This window comes from Grampus griseus, assembly GCF_964374135.1.
Source record: "Grampus griseus genome assembly, chromosome: 19".
Classification (NCBI taxonomy): domain Eukaryota; kingdom Metazoa; phylum Chordata; class Mammalia; order Artiodactyla; family Delphinidae; genus Grampus; species Grampus griseus.
The window spans coordinates 9,990,152-10,013,970 of record NC_139013.1 but is presented as its reverse complement, the minus strand read 5'-3'; the positions used below and the strand labels follow the sequence as shown (position 1 = coordinate 10,013,970).

At 56.2% G+C, this 23,819-nt stretch overlaps 3 protein-coding genes across 6 annotated transcripts in view; 2 read left to right on the top strand and 1 right to left on the bottom strand.

Annotated features, from left to right (window-relative positions):
• Positions 1 to 448: 448 nt before the first annotated feature.
• On the bottom strand, positions 449 to 4,411 carry ZNF296 (zinc finger protein 296; the record flags this gene model as incomplete). The annotated part of the gene is made up of 3 exons (XM_082676558.1): positions 4,076 to 4,411; positions 3,648 to 3,797; positions 449 to 1,428 (listed from the first exon to the last, which is right to left on the bottom strand). The coding sequence occupies exons 1-3, from the start codon at positions 4,371 to 4,373 to the stop codon at positions 449 to 451; spliced, it is 1,428 nt and encodes a 475-aa protein (XP_082532684.1). The 5' UTR covers positions 4,374 to 4,411.
• On the top strand, positions 4,336 to 14,687 carry GEMIN7 (gem nuclear organelle associated protein 7). Of its 4 annotated transcripts, none has more exons than XM_082676559.1 (3): positions 4,336 to 4,442; positions 11,226 to 11,313; positions 13,921 to 14,687. In XM_082676559.1, exon 3 carries the CDS (start codon positions 13,929 to 13,931, stop codon positions 14,313 to 14,315), a length of 387 nt encoding a protein of 128 aa, XP_082532685.1. In that variant the 5' UTR covers positions 4,336 to 4,442; positions 11,226 to 11,313; positions 13,921 to 13,928; the 3' UTR covers positions 14,316 to 14,687. The 4 variants fall into 4 exon arrangements, with proteins under 4 accessions (XP_082532685.1, XP_082532688.1, XP_082532686.1 ...); XM_082676560.1 differs by lacking the exon at positions 4,336 to 4,442 and adding an exon at positions 6,611 to 6,682; XM_082676561.1 differs by lacking the exon at positions 4,336 to 4,442 and adding an exon at positions 7,641 to 7,855.
• Positions 14,688 to 16,801: 2,114 nt separating this feature from the next.
• PPP1R37 (protein phosphatase 1 regulatory subunit 37) overlaps positions 16,802 to 23,819 on the top strand; it is a 41,605-nt gene continuing 34,587 nt past the window's right edge. Inside the window, exon 1 of the mRNA XM_082676618.1 lies at positions 16,802 to 17,127. Within this exon, the coding sequence (XP_082532744.1) occupies positions 16,926 to 17,127 (202 nt within the window). The 5' untranslated portion in view covers positions 16,802 to 16,925. The remainder of the gene's footprint in view (positions 17,128 to 23,819) is intronic.

The following is a 23,819-nucleotide window of genomic DNA, read 5'->3' as shown; positions in this document are numbered from 1 at the left end:
TGGGCATTGGACCGGAGGCTCCTTGGTAATCAGAACTGCCACTCTCAGTGAGGGCAGGGGTGCGACGCGGTGGGAACGATGGGCCAGGAATCTGCCCAGGGGCCTGTGGTGACAGGTCCAGGCCTCTCCCAGCTCTTGCCTCGGCCCCTGCCCTGGCCTCACCCACACCCACGTTGGGAACCGGGAGCACAGCTTTCAGTGCCAGTCCTGCTGTGCCCCAGGCACTGGGTGCTGGCCTTTCCCCTCACCCCCTCGTTCCAAACCGGTCTGTCCAGCTGTCCACCCCAAGGAGTGAAGCCTCCCGCCCCACCTCAGACACCCCAAGAAAGCCAGAGTCCAAACGCGTGTGTAACTGTGGGGAGGGAGGATTTACTTGCAGGGGAAGGACAGGGAGGTCACAGAAGCGGTTCACGGCGGTGCGGGGGACCGCAGGGGGCATTCCCGCGGCTCAGGCATCCCCAACCACGTCGGGGTGCTTCTGCCGCAGATGCTTGTCCAGGGTGGCCCGCAGGCCGAAGGGCACGCAGCAGTGGGGGCACTTGAAGCGGGGCCCGCCAGGCCCCAGGCCGTGCATGCGGCGGTGGCGGTTGAGTTTGCTGCTCTGGGCGCAGGCGTAGGAGCAGAGCTCGCAGGCGTAGGGCCGCTCGCCCGTGTGCGAGCGCCGGTGCACCGTCAGGTTGCTGCTGTTGGTGAAATGCTTCCCGCAGAACTCGCAGCTGCCCCCGGGCCCGGGGCCCCGGCTCTTGCCCGCTGGCTTCAGCGTCTTCTTGGGTGACGTCTTCTGGTTCTTCTCGGGGTCAGTTCTCTGCTCCTTGGTGTCAGCTCCCCAGCCGTCCACGCCGGGGCCCACCTGGGCCCCACCGCCAGGAGCCCCAGGTTCCTGGACCCCCGCCGTGGCGGCTGCTCCGGCCCCCTCTCCGCCGCTGCACTGGAGGATGCTGGCCGGGGCGGCGGCATGGGCGGCCGGCTCCGGAGGGGCGGCGGAGGCCTGCTCCCGACTGGCATCGGCCACGCAGGGGCTCTGGGGCTGTAGCTGCTGCCGATGGGTCTTCTTGTGGCGGTTGAGCTTGCTGCTCTGGGCGCAGGCATAGGGACACTGGTCACAGGCGTAGGGCCGCTCGCCAGTGTGCGAGCGCATGTGCACCTTCAGGTTGCTGAAGGAGCTGAGGGTCTTCTTGCACACGGGGCAGGTGGGGCTCCGTCGGGTGGAACCCAGCCGGGGGCCCTTGGCCTCGGCTTCTGGCCCCGCCACCGCCGACACGGCAGCAGCCACCTCGGCCAGGCCCAGCAGCGGGGCCTCTGGGGCCTCGGGTTCCGTCTGGTAGATGGACAGTCCGTGGTCCCACTGGGCGTGGCGCAGCAGTTTCCAGGCTCCTGTGAACTGTCGGCCGCAGCGGAGGCAGCTCAAGGCCTTCAGGTCCTCGCGTTCTGCAGAGAAGAGAAGGGCCAGGGGTTAGTGTGTCAGGCAAGTCAGAGCAGTTGCTGTTCACAGCTGCCGGCTGGACACCTGCTGGGGGAGAGGCTCTATTCCAGGAGCTGAGAGGCAGCAGTAAGAGGCGAGACTCCCTGCCCTCAGGAAGCTGGTGTTCAGAGAGGTGAGTGGACAGACAAGAAGCAAGGAAAATCCGTGCAGTGGATGATAAGTACTTGGGGATTTTCTTTGTGTTTGAAAAATCTTCAAGAAAAACTTAAAAGTTAGAGCAGAGGGCTTCCCAGGTGGCGCAGTGGTTGCGAGTTCGCCTGCCAATGCAGGGGACACGGGTTCGTGCCCAGGTCCGGGAAGATCCCACATGCCGCAGAGCGGCTGCGCCTGTGAGCCATGGCCGCTGAGCGTGCACGTCCGGAGCCTGTGCTCCACAACGGGAGAGACCACAACAGTGAGAGGCCCGCGTACCGCAAAAAAAAAAAGAAAAAAACAAGTTAGAGCAGAGTGATGGATGGGGGGGTGTTATTTTATTACTGGGGTTAGGAAGGCCTTGCTGAGCAGGTGATCCAGTTCAGTGCGCTAGGCACCTGCCACCTGGCACGCTCAGCTCCCTCTCACAACTTTCCTTCGAGGCAGGAAATAAGACCTCCGTTTTCCAGACGGGAAAACTGAGGCAAAGAGACCTTTCCCCAAGGTCACACAGCTAGGAATGGGTGGAGCTGGGGTTTCAATCCAGAAACCCAGGGGGTGGGAGATAGAGGTTTTCAAGAAAAAAGATTGGTTTAATAATCAAAACAGCTCTTGATAACTGAGTGGGTTTCTGTGCCAGGCCCCAGGCTCCTGGGTCCCACGCATGATCCCCTTTTCCTGCCTTACAGAAGAGGGAGCCAAGGTCTAAACGGGGAGAAGGCTTAGCAGCCACCTAGAGAGGTAGGGGTGTGGACGGTGAGCTAGGTTCCCCTCCCTCTTTATGGAACCCAAATTGAGAGTCCTCCAAATCAAGACACTCCAGGTACTGTCAGTAAGGTACTGCCAGATCTATTTGCCTTTATGTCTTGGATGGGGGTGGCTTTCCTGATGCAACACCAGGGTCAAGAGCATGGGTGGGGTTGGAGAGGGCCAGCCTGGCCTGACTTCCAGCTGGCTCTCCTGCTCCCTAGCTGTGTGACCTTGGGCAAGAAATACCCCTCTCGGAGCCTCAGTTTCCTCATTTGCTAGAATATGGGGATCTAGGGGTCTTCTCCCTTTAGACTTGCTGTGAGCTCAGAGCCAGCTGAGAGCTGGGATCCATCAGGCCCTCAGTAAGCATTAGCTGAGGTGTCCACAATTCTCCCAAGTCCAAGCACCTAAGAGTGTAATGTTCTAATGATCCCATCACAGCCCCTCCTTTGCCCACCAGGCCCTAACTCTACAGCTGAGCCAATCATAATTCCTCCTCCCCCCCTCCCACCACAGGACCCTCTCCCTGGCCCGGCCCTGAATATAATTCCATTTCTCACAAATCCCCAGGAGCACATGGCCCAGAGACTGGCAATCTAGAGCTGTGGATGAGCCCCATCATCAACGCTGACCAAAAGCTCAGCTCGCCAAGAGTCTAGTACCAAGTTAAGAGTTTTAATTCCTACCCGAGGGGAGGAACCCAGGTATCCAGACACCCAGGACCTGGCTCAAAACAGGGCCTTCCCAGCATGCAAGGCTGGGAGATTCCATCAGGAAGGGAAACCAGAAGTCCCTTCCCTGGCTCTGAGCAAATGCCCAGCACCTCAATCAGAAGTGATAAAGAGGGGGAGGAGGTGACAACACCCCCCGGTCCAGCTGGCCTCAGCTCCCCTCCCCCAGGCCGCTGCCCTCCCCAGAGGTGCCCCCTGCTGCCACACTGGTCCAGCCACCTGGCCAGTTATTTCTGGCCAAGGGGAAGGAGAAGTGAAACCAGATTGGGGGTGTGTGTATGGCAAATCCCCAGACCAGTCTTCTGGGGCTGGCCACACCCTGTGGGTGGCCCTGCTTCCCTGCCCAGCCCCCATCCTCACCCACCCCCCTCACCACCACTAGTCTCAGCCCTAGGACAGGGCAGGCTCTGGCCACGCCTAGGCTGCACCCAGTGGGGAGCCAGAAAGGGGAAGTAGTGCTCACTGCCCCGCCTGTCCAGGTCAGCCCCTTCTCCCACAGGAAGCTGGGCCCTTGAACTTGAGACCAGGGACTGCATTCCGGCTTTACTCACCTGAGCTCTGGCAGGGGCTGGGGCCTCTGAAGAGCTGACAGCCCAGCTTCTTGTGGTCCATGAAAGCAGTGATGGCCTCCAACGGGAAAGTCTGCAGGCAGCGGCCGCAGGTCAACAGATCTGGGTGTTTGTCGGTCCACGGCTGGCGGTCTGCAGGGAGGAAGCGGGTGGTGAGCGTGGGGTGGGGCCAGGATGGGGCCTGGGGGTTCCGAGGGAGAGGGGAAACCCGAAGGTCAAAAGGGGGGCTGGAGGCCAGGACCTGGCGAGGAAAATAAGGCAGGGGGGTTAGTGCGGGTGGGGGGATGCGGGGGGCGGTGCCCCGAGAAGGAGGTCCCACGAGAGAGAGAGAGAGAAAGAGAAAGGAGAGGAGAGAGGAGAGAGAGGGGAGGGAGGCGGGCGGGCCCGGGGCAGGGGCAGGGGGCGCTCACCGGGAAGGTGCGGGGTCAGCGGCGTCCACGGCGCCCACTGGTTGCGCAGGCCCAGGGCGTGGAAGAGGCCGCCAGCGGGCACGGGGCCGGGGGAGTGGCGGGGTTCGCCCTCGAACCGCCCCGGCGCGGGCATTTCCTTCGGGTTGAAGGGCCCTAGCCGCCGGGCCTGTAGGGGCCGCGGGTCCGGCTCGAGCTTCACATCGATGAAGAGGTCCGGCATCTCCATCTCGTCGTCTGAGTTGGCGGCGGGAGCGGGCTCTCTTCGGCGAGGCATGCAGCCGGCCTTGCGGCGGGACATGGGTCACGGGCAGGCGGACTGGCGGGCGGAGGACTCGAGAGCCGTGCGCGCTCACACCGAGGCGCCCAGGTGAGTGACTGCGGCGACCCGCGGCGAACTCTTACACGTGCTGGCCCGGCCCGTGGCTCCGCCCACCGAGGCGGGGCCTGACGCGAGAGGACTGCCCCACCCTCAGCCAAACTTAATCTGGACCATGCCCCCTGCGTTTCTCTAAGTGATCAAATCTTAACCATAACGAGTTCACACAACCACGCATAGAAACAGCTATTCCTGATCCCGTTTTCGGGCTGGTGGAAACTGAGGCACAAGGTGCCCACACACACCCCCAAGCGAGAAAGTGGTAGGGGCCACGTTTCTACCTGGGCGCCTGGTAGTAATCTGGTCTGTTCCACTAAACGCATTACAATAAAAGTTCCCTTGGGCAAACACTGATTGAGCGTCTACTATGCACCGGGTTCTGGACCAAGTACTGGGGATGCAGCAGGGTACAAAACACGATAACCCTGGCCTCATGCAGTCTATTCGTTCAGGGAGACAGGACTCTCAACAAGATAACTATGTAAAATACAGAGTGCCTTCCGTGACACCTGTCATGGAGCAAAAAAAAAAAAAAAATCCAGGAAGGATTATAAAGGGACAGGATTACTGGGGTGACGGGTGGGCCTCAATTTTCTCCCCATGCCGGGCCTGCGTATTCTAGGAGTTCTGTAGTGATTAAGTTCTGTATTGATTGAGTTCTGTGAGAAAACGAGGTCAGCTTCAAGGGCGTCTTTTGACCACTTTAAAGTCTTTGGCTTTTCTGAGATGGAAGCCCTGGGAAGGTTTTGAGCAGAGGAGGGTCGTGATCATATACATTGACTCTGCTCTTAGACCTGAGATCGTCTTTAAAACCAAATAGCCAACCGTCTTGCCTCCCTCGGATGGGGCCTCCTCGAACTTCCCTCCTCAAAGCTGCTCTCTCTGATCACTGTTTGAAGTGGTATCAACACCCTGCCCCACCCTTCAACCCTGCAAGTTTTCTTTTCTTCCTGGCACCAACCACATCAGCTCTACAACTGTTTGTTTACTGTCCTCTCACCCCTTCCCCCAACACAAGCCCCCTGAGGTCAGGGCCAGGGTCAGTCCGCCCCTGCCGTGTCCCCAAGCCCAGCACTGAGGGAATTTCACATGCTAATCTCCACTGCAGGCCTGAGGGTTCCTCATATTGTTATTCAGGTCTCAGCTCAATTGTCCTCCTGAGAGCAGAGGACCTCCCTGACCACAGGATCTAAAGGAGCCCCACCCTGCTGAAGGCCTTACAATTTACACTCCATGACCTCCATCTGTCCCCAGTTCCCTCCTGGGCCTCAGGTTTCCCATCTGTTACCTAAGGTGGCTTCCTCAGTGCCACCTCCCCTGACCACCCAACCTCCCCCAACCCTGCCACCCATTACCCCATTGCCCTTATTTTATTCCTTTTACATCCTTGTCAAGCCCTGAAGGATCTTGTCGACGTATTTGTTCATGTAATAACCTGTGGTGTCCCTCTCAGCCTCCCTAGAATGTAGGTTCTGAGATGGCAGGAGCGGAGTCTGTCTTGTTCACAAATAGAGCCCCTAATCGTTCATAGTTCAGTTAACAAATTGTGTACTGAGCTCCCGCTATGTGCATTCTTTCAATAGATATTTGCAGAGGGTCTGCGTACCAGGCACCGGGTCTTGGGGGTCCCCCGGGAAGCCAAGGCCCACAAGGCCCTGCCTTACTGAAACCGTGTGGAAGAAGTGAATTCTGAGCCCACAGCAGCGCGTTTCCACCTCAGGCCATACATTTTGCCTTTCAGGACCTCAGTTTCCCCCTGTGTAAGATGGGGCTGCGGGGAGGGCTGCAGGAATGACCGCCTCTGGTCTCTCCCAGCTGCTGCTCTCCAAGGCTTTTTGCCTGGTGCGTGGCTGCTGAGAGCATGATCAAGTAGGGAAGGTGGGGTCCGGACTGGAGGTGAGGGGTAGGAGTGTGCACGTGTAGGGGGATGGGGGTGCCAAGTCCAATCTGCACTTAACTCAGACGGGAGGCGCCTCAATTTCTTCTTCTGTAAAATGGGTATCCTGGACGTCCCCACCTCGCAGACTGGTGGATCAGCTCTAAGCGCTGGGCCAAGCCGCTGGCAGGGTGGCGCCCGGGTCTGTGCTGGCTTCCGAGCCCGCGAGCCCGCCCGAGACCACGTGGGGCGTTGGCGGCGCGGGCGGAACCCAGGCTCGGCGGCTCGCGGCCCGCCCGGGCCTCTGCAGCTGGGGCGCCGGCGGAAGTGGGGGCTCCAGCCGCTGCAGACCTCGGTGAGTGCGGGATTGTTGCTGGTGGGTTGCGAGCACTTTCCCGTTCCCCGGCACCGGCCCGGGACGCCCACCCGCGTGCAAGACCGGGAGTGGCGGCCAGAGTCAAGTCCGCGCCTGCAACGCCGGCTGCTGGGACGTTCTGGTCCCCGAACGCCTGCACCCGGGACTCTGGTTCCGAACGCAGCAGCGCACACACTCCCGCGCCCGGGGTGGAGGTGGGGGCGGAATGCACCCCCTCGGGAAAACAATAACGACGACGATATTATAACAGTAATAACGGCTGCAGTCTTGAGACTCCCGCCTTTCCCGGAGTGGAATCGCTCGCCTAATCTGAGCCGGGAGGTGGGAAGAACGTCTAGCCCAGGGCGGAGTGGGGAGTGGACGCCTGAGGGCCGGGAGGACCTACTTAGTGTAAGAAAAGGAGAGCGATGCGTGGCCAGAGCGGAATTGAAAGGAAACTGACCGGCCCAGTGGGCGGAGGTTGAGGGGGTGGGATTCTGCATTTGGGGTCCCGATCCTCACGGGGTGTGTGTGAGTGTATGTGTGTGTGTGGCCCATTTAACTAATTTGCATCCAGACAGGGCCCACCCATGAGGTGGGTGTAGGCTGGTCAGTATCTCGGTTAAGCTGGTAACTCAGCTGGTTCTCCACCTGGCAACTGAAGGGTTAGTTTGTCCACGGAACACATCGTTCCCATTTTCTAGAAAGTGAGTACTGAGGCCCCAGGGATGGAAGTCTGTGAATCTCCTGGCCCTGCCATTGACCAAAGCGATGGGCACTTTAGTTTTTCTAGTGGGAAAGGGGTTTGGACATTTTTTCCTGAAACCTGGGCAGGAAATCCTTGGCTTGGAGACTGACAGGATAAAGGACTCTCAGGCTTGGTCACCAGGGAGAATGGATAATACCTGCTTTTGCTGTCTTGGACACACCCTATGTGACCTTTCTCAAACCAGTTTCTTATCAGGTCACACCTTGACTCCCAAACCTCCAAGGACTCCCCTATGCTGGCTGAAAAAAACTGCCCTGCTCCCAGGGCAGGGGTGATGGCCCTGACTGTTAATCAGACCAGCCTGGATTTGCTCCCTTTTCCTGCCAATCGCAAGCCTGCACCCAGTCAATGATTTGGCATCGTCCAGCTTCAGTTTCCTCTTCGGGAAAATGGGGCTTGTGCAGGTATGACCAAATCTTTTTTTTTTCCTCCCTAATGGAGAAAACATGACTAACATGTTTAATTAGTCATGTAATTAAACACGTTTAATCCAAAGAACATAATTCTTTGGACACTTGCATAATTCCCATCGGTCCTTCATTAAGTACTAGCCCTAGAGAGGAGAGTGTTTCTCCTAAAATACTTAAGTGTTAACCTAGGTTGGGAGAGAAAGCCCTGGGAGCTGATGACCCTTGACTAAACTGGGAATGCAGTGGTCAGATACATTAGAAAATGTATATATCCCTTAATCTCATTCACAGCCAGTAATTGTGAGATAATGAAAATGTACCAATCCCATTAATTCCATTCACTGTGGTCTTGCCCATCAGGCAAAAACCAGGGAGTCTTCCTCGGCTTTGCTCAGTCCATTAGCAAATAGTGAGGGCTCTCAACCCTCAAAAGATAGCCTAATCCAATCACTTCTCCTCACCCCACCCCCCACCCCCAACCCCCCAACCCCCATCCCAGACACCTGTCATCTTCCACACCACCCACTGCAGTGGCTTCCTCACCAGGCTGTCTGCTTCTCCCTTTGCTCTCACAGTCCATTCTTCCTTGCAGCAGGCAGAGGGATCCCGTGATTACCACCAGTCAGACCCTGCCCCTCCTCTGCTCAGAACCAGCCCCTGGCGAGACCCCAGTCCTCAAGCCCCTGCACATTCTGCCCTTGCCCCAGCCCCCTGCATACTGGCCTCCTTGCTGTGCCTCAGTCTCCCTTCCATGGGCTTTGCATTTGCTGCTCCCTCGAACTGCAATGCTTTCCCCCCAGATCTCCACATGGCTGAATTCCTCATTTCATTCTGGTCTTTGCTCCAAAGTAACCTTATCAGAGAGATCTTTCCTGAGCCCCTTCCTGAAAACCACCTCTTATCCCCCAGGCAGGGCCAGGTGTCTGCTCTGGGCTCCTGAGGCCCCCGGGCTCCTTCATTCCAGCCCTGCCCACTCTGGGTTGTCATTGTGTGGAGACCTAGTGTGTGTCATCCACTGGACTGTGAGCCCAGGAGGGCAGGGCTGGGCTCTTTCACTCCCAGCTGTGTCTCTAGCACCACCCAGCATGGGCCAGGCACAGAGCAGGCACTCAGATAACAGGGGGAGTGAATCCTTCCACAAAGGTTTACTGAGTCCCCCCTGGTTGCCAGGCCCTAATTAGGGCTGGGGATGGAGCTGTGACGTAATCAGATATATCCCTTCTCTCGAAGGCTTATGTCCTGTGGCAGAACAGACAGCGCACAGGCAAACAAGTAAATGCATATTGTCAGGAGGTGATAGTGCTGTGGGAAAAAAGAGATACTGCAGGGTGAAAGGGCTATTATTTTCCTCCCTGTAAAGATGATGTTTGAGCAGCGAGCTGAATGAAGTAAGGGAGGAAGGTGAGTCATGTATCTGGAAATATATATATGTCTCCCAAATGGAAGAGGGTTCCAGGCAGTAAGAACAGCACATGCAAAGGCCCTGAGGCAGGAATGTGCTTGGCATTTTCAGGGACTGACACTGGTGACCAAAGGGTAGAAGGGTGGGAGATGAGGTCAGAGAGGTGATAGAGCCTTGTAGCCATCGTGAGGACTTTTGCTTTTGCGCTGGGTGGGATAGGAGCCATGGGAGGCCTCTGAGCAGCGGAGGGGTGTGATCAGACTTAGTTCTGACGGGAAGATCCCTCTGACAGCCATGTGGGGAAGAGACTGGGGTGAAGGTGGAGGCCAGGAGCCCAGTGGAGAGGCTACTGAAATAGTCCAGGTGGGAGGTGATGGTGGCTAGACCGAGGAAGGGTCAGAGTAGGGATGGTGAGAAGTTCCCAGATGCTGGATGCATTTTTGAGGGTGGAGCTGACAAACTTGACTGAAGGACTGGGTGTGGGTGGGAGAGAAAGTGAGGAGCCCAGGATACTGCAGATGTCCTTTGCCTGTGTGATCGGCAACCTCCCCCTGAAAGATCTTCCCGACAGCCCTAGGAGGTCTTTTTTTAACGTTTCATTTCACGGATGAGGAACCGGATCAGGGAGCCTGCTCCTAGAGTTGCAGGGATCTGCCCAGACCCCTTGTAGTGAATCTGGGAGGGCTGGGACCCACCCGCTCTCCCCCAGACCACACCCTCATCCCCTATGCCAGGTGGTGAGCTGTGGCCTGCCGCACGTTCTCATATGGCTCAAGAGCTGAGAGTGGGTTTTGCATTTTTAAGTGGTTGAAAAACTAACAAAATCTTTTGTGGCGCATGAAAGTATATAAAATGCGGTATCAGTGTCCCAAGAAGTAAGGTTTGATTGGAGCACCGCCACGTTTCCACGTGCTGCTGTATTGTCTGGCCACTCTCCTCCTACCCTGGCAGGGTTGAGTAGTTGTGGCAGAGACAGAGACAGGCCCTTGAAGCCTAAAATATTTACCATTGCGCCCTTGACAAAGGAGATTTGCTGACCTTTGCTATATGTTCTGCTAATAAGATTTGGGCCAGCAGCGGGGATGTCCTATCAGGAGGACTTGGAAAGATCCAGGTGAGGGACAGAAAGAGGTTTGGGGAGTGCGTGACAGTAAGACTAGGAGAGGGAGTTCAGATTCCTGAGGGAGGATCTAACATTTTTTAAGGGACGTGGAAGCATTCCGATATGTCCCTTCCTTTTTAAAAACTAGAATTTCAAAATTCTTTTGAAAAGGTTATACAGATTCAAAATGGATCCAAATTCAAACAGAATTTAAAAGGTAAAGAAAGGTAGACAGCTAAAAGTCTCCACCCCGGGCCCTGCATGGGCTGAATGACCCATGTGCGTTTGCAGTTTTTTTGTTTGGTTGGTTGGTTTTAGGCCGTGCCACACGTCTTGTGGGATCTTTGTTCCCCAACCAGGGATCAAGCCCAGGCCTCCAGCAGTGGAAGTGCCGAGTCCTAACCACTGGACTTCCAGGGAGGTCCCTGTTTGCAGTTTTCATGGAGACTGTCAAACTGCCCCTCTTTGAGTGTCCGTGAGGCTGTGAATATGTTCATGTGTTCAGTAGTCATTGTTACCCACCGTCCATCTGTTTGTCTGCATCTGAACCAGAGATGATTTTTTTTTTTTTTTTGTCCCCCAGAGGACATTTGGCAATAGATGGAGATCTTCTTTTTAAAAAAATGGCTTTATTGGGTTGTAATTCTCCTACCGAAGTATTCACCAGTGGAGACATTTTTGGTTGTCGCAGCTTGGGGTAAGGGTGGGGGACGTTCCTGCCTCTAGCGTGTAGAGGCCAGGGATGCTGCCCAAACCCTACACCTATGCACAGGACAGCACCTTACAACGAGACCAGGAATAGTCCAGGCCCAACTGTCAATAGTGCCGAAGTTGAGAAGCCCTGGTCCTTTGCTCTGCAGGATCCTTTCTTGCAAGGAGCTGACAGTTGAGCTGCAGAGACAGGAAGAGCCTCACAAGAAAAAGGACAATCCCAATCACCCCTGTACGGTGAGTGGCCCTGGGATGGGACGCTGGGTGCCTGATGCGTGTCAGTCACTGCAGTTAATCACTTTAGAGAAGAGGGGACGGAGCCACAGGGAGGGGAGGGGTGCAGCTGCCTGAAACTTAGGTCCTTCTCTCTCTCTCCTCCTCACAAAGCCTGCATCTCCCTGCATGCAGTCAACAGCAGTGCAGTGGCCGGGGAGGGTGAATTAAGAGTTTGGGATTAACATATAACCACACTACTATATGTAAAACAGATAACAAGGACCTACTGTATAGCACAGGGAACTCTACTCAATATTCTGTAATAACCTATAAGAGAAAAGAATCTGAAAAAGAATATATATATATACACATATATATGTGTAACTGGATCGGTTTGCTGTACACCCGAAACTAACACAACATTGTAAACCAACTATGCTTCAATAAAAATAACCCCCCCAAAACAAAAAAAAAAAACCACCCCAAACCAACAACAACAAAAAACCCCAAAAAAACCCCAAACACCTCAGTGCAGTGGCATGTAATATGTTCCAGGCCATTGCTTAACCTGCACGTTTGTTAGGTCATTTAGTCCCCGTGACGACCCTGTCAGGTTGGTCCTCTTATCACCTCCATTTTATAGATGGGGAAACTGAGGCACAGACCGTTTAAGCAACTTACCCTAGGTCACACAGCAATACTGATTCTAATACAGTCGGTATTCAACTGTAACTTTCATGGAGAACCTAGTACATAATAGGCCCCGTCCGGCATGAGCCTGTTGAATCCTGATAACAAGGCGAGGTGGCCAGCCATTGGTGCAATTCCTCCACACAATGGAAGAGGAAACTGTCTCTTGCTTGAGGTCACCCAGATAAGCAGGCCTGGGAGCTCACTCTCCACTCCATTCATTCCAGCAGAAACAGTATTTAAGGAGCCTGGTCCCTGAGCCACTTAGTGTTCAGGAGCTGGGGGCACAGCAGTGCGAAGAAAGCAAGGTCACTGCCTGTGGGGAGGCAGCCGTCTCGCAGGGAGAAAGACCAAAGCAGAAAAATAAATAGACAACGTCACGTGCAGGAGTGGTGTGTGCGACAAAGGATGAGGAAGCCCGTTTGGACGGAGGGGGCTGAGGGGTAGATCTTGAAGGCAGGGTGGTCAGGGAAGGGGAGGGGAGGTACAGGCAGAGGGAACCGCAAGTACCAGGGCCCACCAAGGGGTCGCGCCAGGCATGCCTGAGGCCCAGCGAGGAGGCCAGTGTGGCCGGGTGGAGAGGGTAAGCGCCGCGCTTGGGCGAGGGTGCTGGCTGGATCTGGAGCATTCAGGGCCTTGAGGGCTGTGGTGAGGACTTTGGCTTTGACTCTGAGCAAGACAGAAGCCAGGGGGAGGGCTCCGAGCAGAGGCGGGATGTGATCTGACTCAGGTGTTAACAGGATCCCTCTGGCCATGTGTGCGGACAAACTGGCAGGGGGTGAAGGTGGAACTGGGAGTCCAGTGAGGAGCTGACTTCAGTAGTCCAGGCAAGAAGTGACGGTGGCTGGACCGAGATGTTGGCAGTGGACAGAGTGAGAACTATTAGGTTGTGAATACATATACACATTTTTTTTTAATTAAAAAAATATATTTTCCCCCTGTTTCTTTTCTTTTTTTTTTTTTTTTTGGCTGCCTCAGTTCCCCGACCAGGGATTGAACCCCGGCCACTGTAGTGAAACTGCCCGATCCTAACCACTAGACCAGGGAACTTACCCCCCCCCCAGCCCCCACCCAAGTATTTCTTTCTTTGTCTTTTATGGTTTTGATATTTTCGAACAACAGGATAATTTTTTTTTTTTTGTAGAACGCCCCTCAATTTGAGTTGCCTCGTGATTAGATGCAGGTCATCCGTTTTTGGCAGGAATACCACAGAAGTGGCGCCCTGCCCTCAGTGTATCGCATCAGGATGCACACGGTGTTTGTTTGTCCTATTGCTGCACATGTTGGCTTTCGTGCCTAAGTTAGGCTGGTGTCCACCAGGTTTCTCCACCATAAAGTTACTCTTTAGTCTTGACAAGGACTATCTTGTGAGGAGGTACTTTAAGGCTTTGTAGATATCCTGGACCTTCTGAAACGTTCACTGACAAGTTTTAGCATCCACTGACAATTTTAGCTGCCGTCGTACGATTCGGATTTTTCCCTCCTCCCCCTTTATGTATCTCTTCATTTATCTATTTACAGTAAGTATGGACTCAAGGATTTGGCCCTTTCAAGCTGACTCCTGTGTGACTGGGAATTTGTTTGGAAGATCGCATTTCATGATGGATTGGATGGGCTGTGTGTGAGAGAAGAGAGGAGGCCAGGACTCGTTCTTTCAGCAAATATATTTATTGCCAGGGACTGGGGATAAAGCTGTGATCAAAGCAGTGCAAAGGCCCTGCTCTCGTGGACCTCATGAATGGTGGTGCCAGTTCCTGGGAAGAGGGGGACTGGGTGAGGGGTGGCACAGATTTTAGGAGGGGGACTCAGGAATTGGGTCTTGGTCAGGTTAAGTGGAGGTGGGGTAGACAGCGCTCTGCTCCCAGGCCTCCGGGCTCCCTCTTCCTGTAGCCCCACACTCCCCATAATGGCTCCCTGCTCTTCTTCTTCACCCAACAGCCAGGATAATGCAGACTCCACTGACCACTACTGTGCCCGTGCTCCGGCTCCCCCGGGGCCCTGATGGCTTGAGCCGAGGCTTTGCCCCCGACGGACGCAGAGCCCTCCTGACACCGGTGGTTCCTGAACTCCCGGAGTCTCAAGAATCCCGGGAGTCCCAGGAACAGCGGGCCCGAGCCGCCCTTCGGGAGCGCTACCTCCGCAGCCTGCTGGCCATGGTGGGGCGCCAGGTGGGCTTCACGTTGCACGAGGGTGTGCACGTGACCGCCCACTTCGGAGCCACTGACCTGGACGTGGCCAACTTCTACGTGTCGCAGCTGCAGACTCCGATAGGCGTGCAGGCTGAGGCGCTGCTCCGGTGTAGTGACATTATCTCATACACCTTCAAACCGTAAAGATGTGATCGTGTTCATCTTTCTTCCTTGGGCGTAGCCACAGCCTCCCAGGCCTCCGTATTCTCCTGAGCTTGGACCTCTGGGCCCCAGAGAGTTCGGAACACCCTTGGAATTTTGAGCCAAGCTTCAAGCAACTCTGGCTTCTTGGGACAGTAAAATTCTGCGGCCCCAGGAGTTCTAGATCCTCTTGAAAGGAAGGCTGTACCTCACAGAACTCTAAACTGTACAGATACATGGGCCTCATGCCCATTCCTGAAGATTCCGGGTGGAGAAAGGGAATAAAGGAAGGCAAATTGTCTAGTGGGAAATTGTCTGTTGAAGAGGCTGCAAAGTTCAGCCGCCCTGGAAATACTCCCCTCCTGCCAAAGTACCAGTTATCCCAGGAAAATTTGCCTCCTTTTTTTTTTTTTAATGTACCCTATAGGGATTGAGCCAGACTTAGGGAGTAGCGGGGTGGCTATCCACGGGCTGAATCCCATGGAGCTGGGCCAGGAAGGGGACACGTCAAGGGAGTGGGAGGAACTCCGATAAAGTTGTGGTGATTGGACCTCCCGCTAGTCTCTGGGAACGCTGGAGCGACCTGGATGCCAGACTTGGGAGATTTAGACTTGATTTCTTTTTCGGGTGGTCTAGGATGTCCATAACGAGTTGCGCGGCTCGCATTGGGTCACATGGTCACGCGCAAGGGCTCCTCCTATTGCCTGGCCTCTGGGTGGGTAGAGTCGCTTCCCCGCCCATACGGGGACTGGTTGGGACCTGTCTAACCCTGTGTGGCGGCACCACTGGGAAAAGGCAGAGGATTAAGGGTTAGGGTGAAACTTTGCCCTTTCTCCATTTCACCCCAGCTGTGTAGCGTGGCCGTCCGTATCACTCGCTTTACTTAGCCCCATTACTAGTAGTCTTTCAGCAGATTTGTTTTTATTTATTTATTTGGCCGCCGCGGGCGGCATGCGGGATCTTAGATTCCGGGCCAGGGATCAAACCCTTGCCCCCTGCAGTGGAAGCGCCGAGTCCTAACCACTGGATCGCCAGGGAATTCCCTCAGCAGATTCACTTTTTTTTTTTTTTTTTTTTTTCTGTACGCGGGCCTCTCACTGTTGTGGCCTCTCCCGTTGCGGAGCACAGGCTCCGGACGCGCAGGCTCAGCGGCCATGGCTCACGGGCCCAGCCGCTCCGCGGCATGTGGGATCTTCCCGGACCGGGGCACGAACCCTCGTCCCCTGCATCGGCAGGCGGACTCTCAACCACTGCGCCACCAGGGAAGCCCAGATTTACTTTTAAAAAGTAATTTCTGCCCCCTCTGTAGTCCCATCTATTTAAGAAGGTAAGTGAAGATTCCATTAAATATGGATGAGATTTGCTTTGTTCCTCCTCAGTCGTCAAAGCGCGGTGGCCAGTGAAGTTGAATGAAGCATGTGGAGAGCCTCAGCTCCCATATGTCCATTCACAGAGCTACCTTTGGCGACTCCTGGGCCTAGCTTCGAGTTGCCTAAGCAACGATGTCGCCTGCTCCTCCCCACTTATCCTTTTTTGGTTTTAGCTCCTCCTTCCCCGAGTTGCCTGTTGGGCTGGGATAGCGTGGAGAAAGTGCGGATGCGAATATTAAGCGACTGAATCGAGCCCTTGTGGGGGTGTGGCTTGAGTTCGTGCTAGTTCGCTACTGGCTCCGTGATCTACCTGGTCCATCGCCCGGTATTTTGGTTGGCAGATTGGTCCCTTGCTTTTGGCATTTCTTCCTTCGTTCAGTTTTTTAAACAACTTAAATCAGGGCTATAATATTCCTTATGGGCTCCTATTTCAATTTTTAAATTTAAATTGTATTTTATACAACGCTATCCAAATACAGAGGGTTATTGATGAAGCTGCAGTCTGCAAATGGAAGGCTAGAGACTAACCAGCAAGTGGGGACTGGCTTCGTCTGCAGGCAGATGGTCCCTCTGTCCGCATCCATCACCTGTACTCATATATTCAACACAGCTTCTGTCGCCTTCCCTTTCAAGTTCTCCATCTCTTTACTTCTGTCCTTACCAGTTGGCCTAGCCCCACCAAGCAGATATTTTTATTTCTATCAACTCCATTCCCTTCTCCGTGCCTGAGCTCGTGACGAATATCTGAGAGCCTAAACATTAGTTATCTAGATTAAAGCCGGGAGGCGCGGTGGGGGCGGCTCAGGTTCGCGCTTGCGCGCTGCTCTGGGAGACGGCGTCCACCTCGCCCCGCCCCTCATATTCTGCAGTTCCGGCTCTGCAGATTCACTGCTCACGTTTCTTTTTCCTGTGGCTCTTTCTGCCTTTTGTTTGCCCCCTTTAACAAAGCACGAGACAATTCTACCTGCAAATAACTTAAATTGATTTTCTGCTTTTCTGGGTACTCGGCGGGCTCACCGGCCCTTAACGAAAGTGCGGCTGCGAACGAGCAGGCGCGCACCGGGCTCGGGGGAGGCGCGCTCGAGCTCCCGGCGGCGACGACTACGACGACCAGGAGAGCGGACGGAGGCGGCGCCTGAAGCAGTGGCTGAGCCCATGCCCCGGGACGGCGGGAGGGCCCGGAGAGACAAGTCCGGGGCCCGGGGCATGTCCCCAGGGCCCCCGTGAGGAGGTGGCGGCGGCGATGGAGGTCCCGCCGCAGGAGGTGCCGCCCGAGCCGGGCGCGGACGGCGAAGCCGAGGAGGCCCCCGCCGAGGCCCCGTCTCCCAGCCCCGCATCGCCCCCGGCCGACGGGCGCCTCAAGGCTGCGGCCAAGCGCGTTACATTCCCGTCCGACGAAGATATCGTGTCCGGAGCTGTGGAACCCAAAGACCCGTGGAGACACGGTAGCTACGGCTGGAGCGTGGAGGCGGGCTGGTGGGGGACCTGGGAGTCAGTGCAGACCCCAGCACAGAGGTGGAGCTCAATAAGTTGCACCTAATGATTTAAGGAGACAGTCGTCAGTTTAGAGCTGGAGAGTGTTAGAGAGGAGGTGGCTGTTGGGTTGGGAAGGTGAAAAGTAGCTGGTTTATGCTACTCCCCCCCTCACCCCCCCCAAGGGACGCTGAAGGTGATCTGTTTAGGAATTGAAACGGTGAGCAATCAAAGAAAGTTTGGTGGCTGGGGAGATTAGGAGGGCGGTAGCCTTTGAGTTTATAGTTTCCCCAGAGAAGGATAGAGCGGTCAGGGGAGGAAGAGTGGGTCAACATTGGCGCTGAAAGGGCAGTTGGAGGAGTTTGATGGGCCCATGGGGACAGAAAGGTTAAGTTGCTGTTCTGCAAGCCTCGGGGCAAGGGATGGTCATGTGGTTCACTTCCTTGGGTGAAAGAAGGAAGAGGAATAAACCTGGATTATGGCTCTAGACCAGTCAGTAGATCCTGGGGCTGGGAAAAGGGAGTCAAAGTAAACAAACTTGCCAGAAAAGTAGCAGAGTTGGTGGTCAGTTTGGGGGTGGGTAAGATAGAGGAGATATTCAGTCTTGGCCTTAAGAAAAGTCACTGCGTGCCTCCTTTTCCTCTCCCCCCAAAAAAAGGGAAGCACAGCACTGTCAGTCACTCAGGAGCAGAGGAACTTTGGAGCCTGGCTCTAGGAGGGTGTTTTTTTTTTTCTCTTTCCCCTGAGGAAGCATTGGGGAATTGGAGTTGCCGGTCAGTTGAAGGTGAGAGCATTGAAGAACTTTGGTGGCTTGAGGTGTGGGGAGAGAGAGCAAGTCCATGGGCTGTACGTCCTCTGGAGAAGGTCGGCTCAGTGTTGAAACTGAAAGGGCAGTTGGAAGAGTGTGTTTTATCCATAGGGCTGGGAAGGTGGAAAGTTGCTTCAGGGGTGGATTGGCAGTGTTGAGTCCTGGCCAGGTCTGGCAGTCTTGCTGGGATGGAGCCCGCAAAGAGAGGGATCAGCCTGGCCCCGGCTCTACAGAAGTTGGTCTGTTGGCCCTGGGGAGAGAGGAGGAACTGTTGCTAGTCTGTGGGCGGTGGAGAAATTGGTGGCTTTGATGTGAGCGTGGGAGACGTGGGAACTGGAAGCTGAACACACGGGGAACCACCATAAATGCCATCTTGGCCATTAATTGTTAAAGAGACGGTGGTTAATTTAAAATTCTTGGCCTTGGGAGCCAGCCCAGTCCCTGCGCTCTTGGCCCCAGGAATAGGCGGGCACTTTTGGGTTGGAGGGCTTGGGGGACTGGGGCTGAGGAAGGGAAGAGTTGGAATGGGCCTCGGCTACAGCATGATATCCAGTCCAGGAAGCGGGAAAGACCTGGAGAGGCAGAGCAGGATGGTGATGAGACGGTGCTCCAGTTCAATCCTGACTCCCATGTACCCGAAGCATAACCTCAGGCTGGGTACCTCACTCCTCGGAGCCTCCGTTTCCCATCTGTAAGTGGGCGAGAAAACTACGTCACAGGGTTTCAGAGAGGACTGACTAAGATTGTGTGTGCAAAGTGATTGGCCAGGGTGAGCCTTCATAAAATCGCAGGTATTGTTGGTCATTTTAGGGGAGATGTTAGGTGCTACTGGTCATTTTAGGGGCCAGCCTAGAGGAGTTGGTTCACGGAGCTGGGACCTGGATGTTTCCGCTTCACAGGCTTCCAGGAGAGGGCCAGAACGGTGGTCCATTTGTGGGCTCAGGGCAAGGGGAAGGGAAGGTGTTCCGTTTGTGGACGTTAGCGTAGCTGGAGATTCTGGAGCGGGGAGGGGTTGGGAGTGGGGGAAAGTTTCTGGTCTGCAGGTTCCCAGAAGGGGAACAGCTGTGTGTTACCAGCTGTTGGGCTTTGGGGAAGCCATTTTTCCTCTCTAAGCCTCCTGTTTCTTTCTCTGCAAATGGAGGTGCTAATTTCTACTGTGGAGTAGTCGTGAGGATTAAATAAGACAGTCCTTGTAAGTTCCTGCCACATAATAAGAGCTGCTGTTATCCAGGCAGATTCAGTCCGGTTTTGTTTTTGTTGTTGTTGTTTTTTCTCTTGTGGGCAGTTGTGGAGATGCAGTGAAGGAGTTTGGGGGGGGGAACCCCCGGGGGGGGAGGGAAGAATGTCGAGAAAGAGGGTCAGTTGGCGTCTGGCTGGGAGGGGTTGAGAGGATGAGGATGGTCGCTGACTGGTCTGCCCCCCGGTAAGGGGTGGAGGTGGTGGTAGCGCACGGGCTGGGGGAGTCTCTCATGCCTGGAAGTTTAGGGAGGGGCGGCAAGGACGGGTGTGGACTCACACTCTGGAGGAGTCGGTGGGTCTGAGGTGGAGAGGTGATGACATGGAGAAATGGATCGATATTTTCGGCTGGGAGAGTTGGTCCGTCTGGGCCGGGGAGAGGAGTTGCCACTGACCTGACAGTTGGGGGATCTTGGGCCCCAGGCAGAGGGGGGGTTGTTGGTGAAGTTGGTGAGTTTGGATGGTGGGATTTGGCGGGCCTGGCAGTGCCTGAGGAGGACAGTGGAGGGGTGGGCTGGCCTGGGAGTGAGGGAGGTGGAGGCTCGCCCCCCAGGCCGTGGCAAGTCGGGCCAAGGGACTGCCTAGTTGAGAGAGCCAAGGATCTTGGCTGGGGGCTTCAGGGAGGAGCCGCCGAGACTTGCAGGAGGGGCAGGAGATCTGTTGGAGTTGGTCTGTAAACTGTGGGAAAGCACAGGGGGTGTCATTTGAGCTGTGGCCCTAGTGGGAAGCGTGAGGAAGGAGTCATTCTGGGGCCTGCTGTGGTGACACGACCCCAAGGCCAAGGGTGAGGGAGGAGTTGGCGGATCTGAGTTGCAAGAGAGGTCCTTCAGAAGCTGTTCTCCATCGCAGAGTTGGAGAAGTTGCCTGGGCCAGGAGGTGCAGGAGCTGGGAGCTGGGAGCTGGGAGCAAGCAGCCACTAGAGGAATTGGGGGCCCCAGCACAGGGCGCCCTTTCAGCAGGGCCTTGCCCTGGGAGGAGAGCTCAGCTAGGCCCTGACACAGCCTCTGACTGGGGTGGAGGAGGGCTGGGACTGAGACTAGGTGGTGGCCCAGCTGGGTGGGAGCCTCTGGAGGTGTCTGCCTAAGGCAAGAGCCCCATCAGGCCCTGTCAGAGGTCACGTGTTGGGGGATTCCTGGAGACCAGACATCTGAAGGAGGGAGATGGTGCAGGAGGGTCTCAGGCCTACAGAGGGTCAACCCGGCCCAGCACTCAGAAGGGCCTTCCCTGGCTCCCATGTCACATGGTGTCCCCGCCTGCCCCCAGTGCCAGGGGCCTGCTTATTTTCTCATTGCACTAAAGGCCATCTCCTGTTACCATGCACGTTTATTTCGTTTCGGTGGTCTCTTTCCCCCGCTGGAATCGGGGAATAGACACTGTCTGTCCTCGTTTCTACCCAGCCTCTCGAAAGACACAACAGTTATCGTGGTTGAATGAACGCCAGGGGCGTGTGTGCAGCCGTTTTGGAAGGGGTGAGGCCAGGCCATCCTTGGGGCCCCTCTAGCCGGGGTGCGCCTCCAGGCCAGCCCTGGCCGCAGCATATGCTGCGGCCCTAGCAAGGCACTTATTCTTGCTGAGCTTGTCTGTCTCCTCATCTGTGAAATTGTGATCCCTGCCCTGCTGACCACCCAGGATATCTGAATGGAGGGCATGGACCTGGTGGGGAAGGCAGGGTCTCTGTGGCAAGCCGGTTGCGAGTGGAAGGGACGTGAAGCTGGGGAGGAGGCTGCCTCAGTACTGCCAGGCTGGGCACAGGGTGCGCTCCACTCCCTGTGGGGGGTGGAAGTGGATGCCGGTGGAGGAGGGGCTGGCCTGGTGCACGCCCCCGCCCCCCAGTCCCGTGGCGGCAGGCCCTGCGTTCCCAGCTCCTCTGAGGACCAGGGCCGGTTGTGTACCAGGAACTCTTCAGACCAAACTGAAAGAATGACCTGAGGCTCAGCTGTCTCCCCAGTCCCAGCTGAACGTCGTGTGGGGAGAAGACATGGGGTTTGCGAGGCAGGCATCGGGAGAGCACATGACGCCGGCTGCGGTCTGGGAGGCTGTCTCCCCTCCCTCCAGTCCCGCCCATGACTCATTCCCTGCTCCCTGACCTCCAGCCTGCGGAGTCTGTCCTGGAGTGGGGGTAGGGGAGTTGTGCCCACCAGGAAGTTCCTCATGTGAAGTGGAGGTGTCTGCAAGGTGCAGGGGGCCGGAACGTGCCCACCTCTAGCTGCCCAAGCTTCGAGGCTGGGGTGGGGAGGGGGGAGGGGTGGTGGGGACAGTGGCCACGATTTTTTTTTTTTTAACATTTTTATTGGAGTATAATTGCTTTACAGTGGTGTGTTAGTTTCTGCTTTATAACAAAGTGAAACAGCTATATGTACACAGGCCATGATGTTCTTAAATGACGATCAGAGAGGATGGAAATAAATGCCTTACTGTTTGTTCTCATTGAAACCCGTGCTGCAAATTTAGTCCTTGAAACTGGTTGGACTGGTGAGAAGGTACCTGTCAGTGGTGGGAAGAGGCTCTCTTACTAGTTAATGGCTCGTTTTAGCCTAAGTGGTGGGTGGTCTTGCTGGGGCGGAGGGAGTGGGGTCTTGGGGGGCGGCTTTGATGCTTTCGCCCAGATTTCCATGTGGGCCCAACCTCACCTCCTACTGCTGGTGTTGGCACGTAGACTCTGCCGTGTGATTTTGGGCAATTGTTCTCTCTGCCTGTGATTTTTCTCTCTATAAAATACAGCTGACATTAGTACCTCCTCACAGGGCGGTGAGGATTAAGTGAGATAACAGCGTCAACAGCAAGCACTCGGTGGGTGTCCCCCTCGTTATTCCGGTCGTTGCCAGCCTCCCCGCCCCGCCTCGCCTCCCCCCCCCCCCCCCCCCGCGCCCTCAGTGCATTACTGTCTCCCCTAGCGTCTCCCTCGTCAGAACCCTGCTGTCTGTCCGTCAGAGGCCTACTCGAGTGCCCCGACGTCCCTGACAGGGATGATCCTGCCCGTTACAAGCTGGGTGACTCTGGGCAAGTTGCCCGGTCTCTCTGAGCTGAAACTCAATCAGCCTGTCTCGGCCCTCCCCCAGCCTGAGAGGCAGCAAGGGCACCAAGAGTCGAGCTCAAAGCATTACCTGCAGCCTCTCAGCCGCTGGCCGTGACTGTCGACAAATTACGGCTGCCCCCTGAGCCCCTCCCCTCTGTAGAATGGCCCGGCTCCCCGGCCCTCTGCCCCGTGGGGACCCGATTGTGTGGACGGGCCTGTGTGGGGAGCGCCTGCTTCGCCAGGCTGGGCCCTCTGCGCCCTGGGGCTCAGGTGGGCCACCCTCCTTCCTACACCCGCTGCGCTTTCTCATCGTGTTTCCCTCTTCAAGGGCGAAGACCACGAGAGTCACCTCTGTGACCTCTGCCTGGCGCCCAGGAGGGCTCGGGGCACCAGCCGGGGTGATGAGTGGCAGGAGAGTGAGGCTTTCCGTCGCATCTCATGTGCCGCCGTGGCATTTGGGAGAAAGCTTCTGGGAGGACTTGACTGGCCTGTGCCCGGACGGGGCTCTCCCTCAGCGCCCCGAGGAGGAGCTCTCGGGCCCCGTGGGGTCCCCTCACCGCGGGCGCTCGGCACACGGTCATCCGGGGGGTCGTCTGCGGTGTGAGCGCATGTTACTGGGAGCCAGGCGTCTCCTGTCTCTCACAGGCGTTTGGCTGCAAAAGTATTAAGAAGCATGGAGCCAGGCGCTCCGGGCTGAACTGGCCGTGACTGAGGCAGCTTCTGGGAATGGAGGCCAGGAATCTGTGTTTCTAGAAAGCTCCCCTGACGGCCAGGTTTGGCTGTCCTTCTGCTGAGGGCCCTTGATTCAGCTCAGCCACTCAGCACTCAGTCCCAGGGCTGCCTTCCAGACCTCAGTTCGGGGGTTGGCCGGGATTGGCCTCATGGACTTGTTTTAGAGCGAATTGAAGTGTCGGACTTGCGGGAACTGCAGAAATGTGATTTGGGCGGGCAGCCTGCTGCGGTGGAGCGTAGAGGGGCCCAGGCCGAAGTCCCTGCTCTCCGGGTGACCCTAGCAGTCACCGCTCACTGCTCCCACGTGCCCATTGCTGGGTTGGGTCTGTATCTCTGTTACATCTCCCAGCTGCCCGGGAGGTAGGTGCTATTCTTTCCGGTTTGTAGATGAGGAAATAGAAGCACAGAGAGGCGAGGTCACTTGCCTGAGGTCGTCACAAAGCCAGGCAGCGGGGACCGGGATTCAAGCCCAGGCAGTCTGGCTGCGGGGCCTGCGCTCTTTGCCCCTGTGTCCCGGCTGCGTGGGCTTTGGCAGCTTGCTGCGTCCAGTTCTGCATGCCGTATAGTTTCTTCATCCTGAACCCATGACCGTTTGTAAGACGGAGATGACGATTCCAGCCTCGCCGGGTAGTGGAGGGATGAGAAGCAGACTGAGTGAAGGGCCCAGCTGGCTGGCACTCAGGAGGGGCTCGCCGTCGTTCTTGGACAACTTCGGAGGCCTGGGAGGTTCACGCAGCTTCCCTGTCCTCCCCATCGGGTCCTTATCCTGACCCTGGGCCCAAGTTCCTCGCGTGCTACACAGTGTCGGTACATGGTAGGCGCTCAGTACCTCCCGGCCGAATGCGTGAGCAGCCTCTCATTTAGTGAATGCG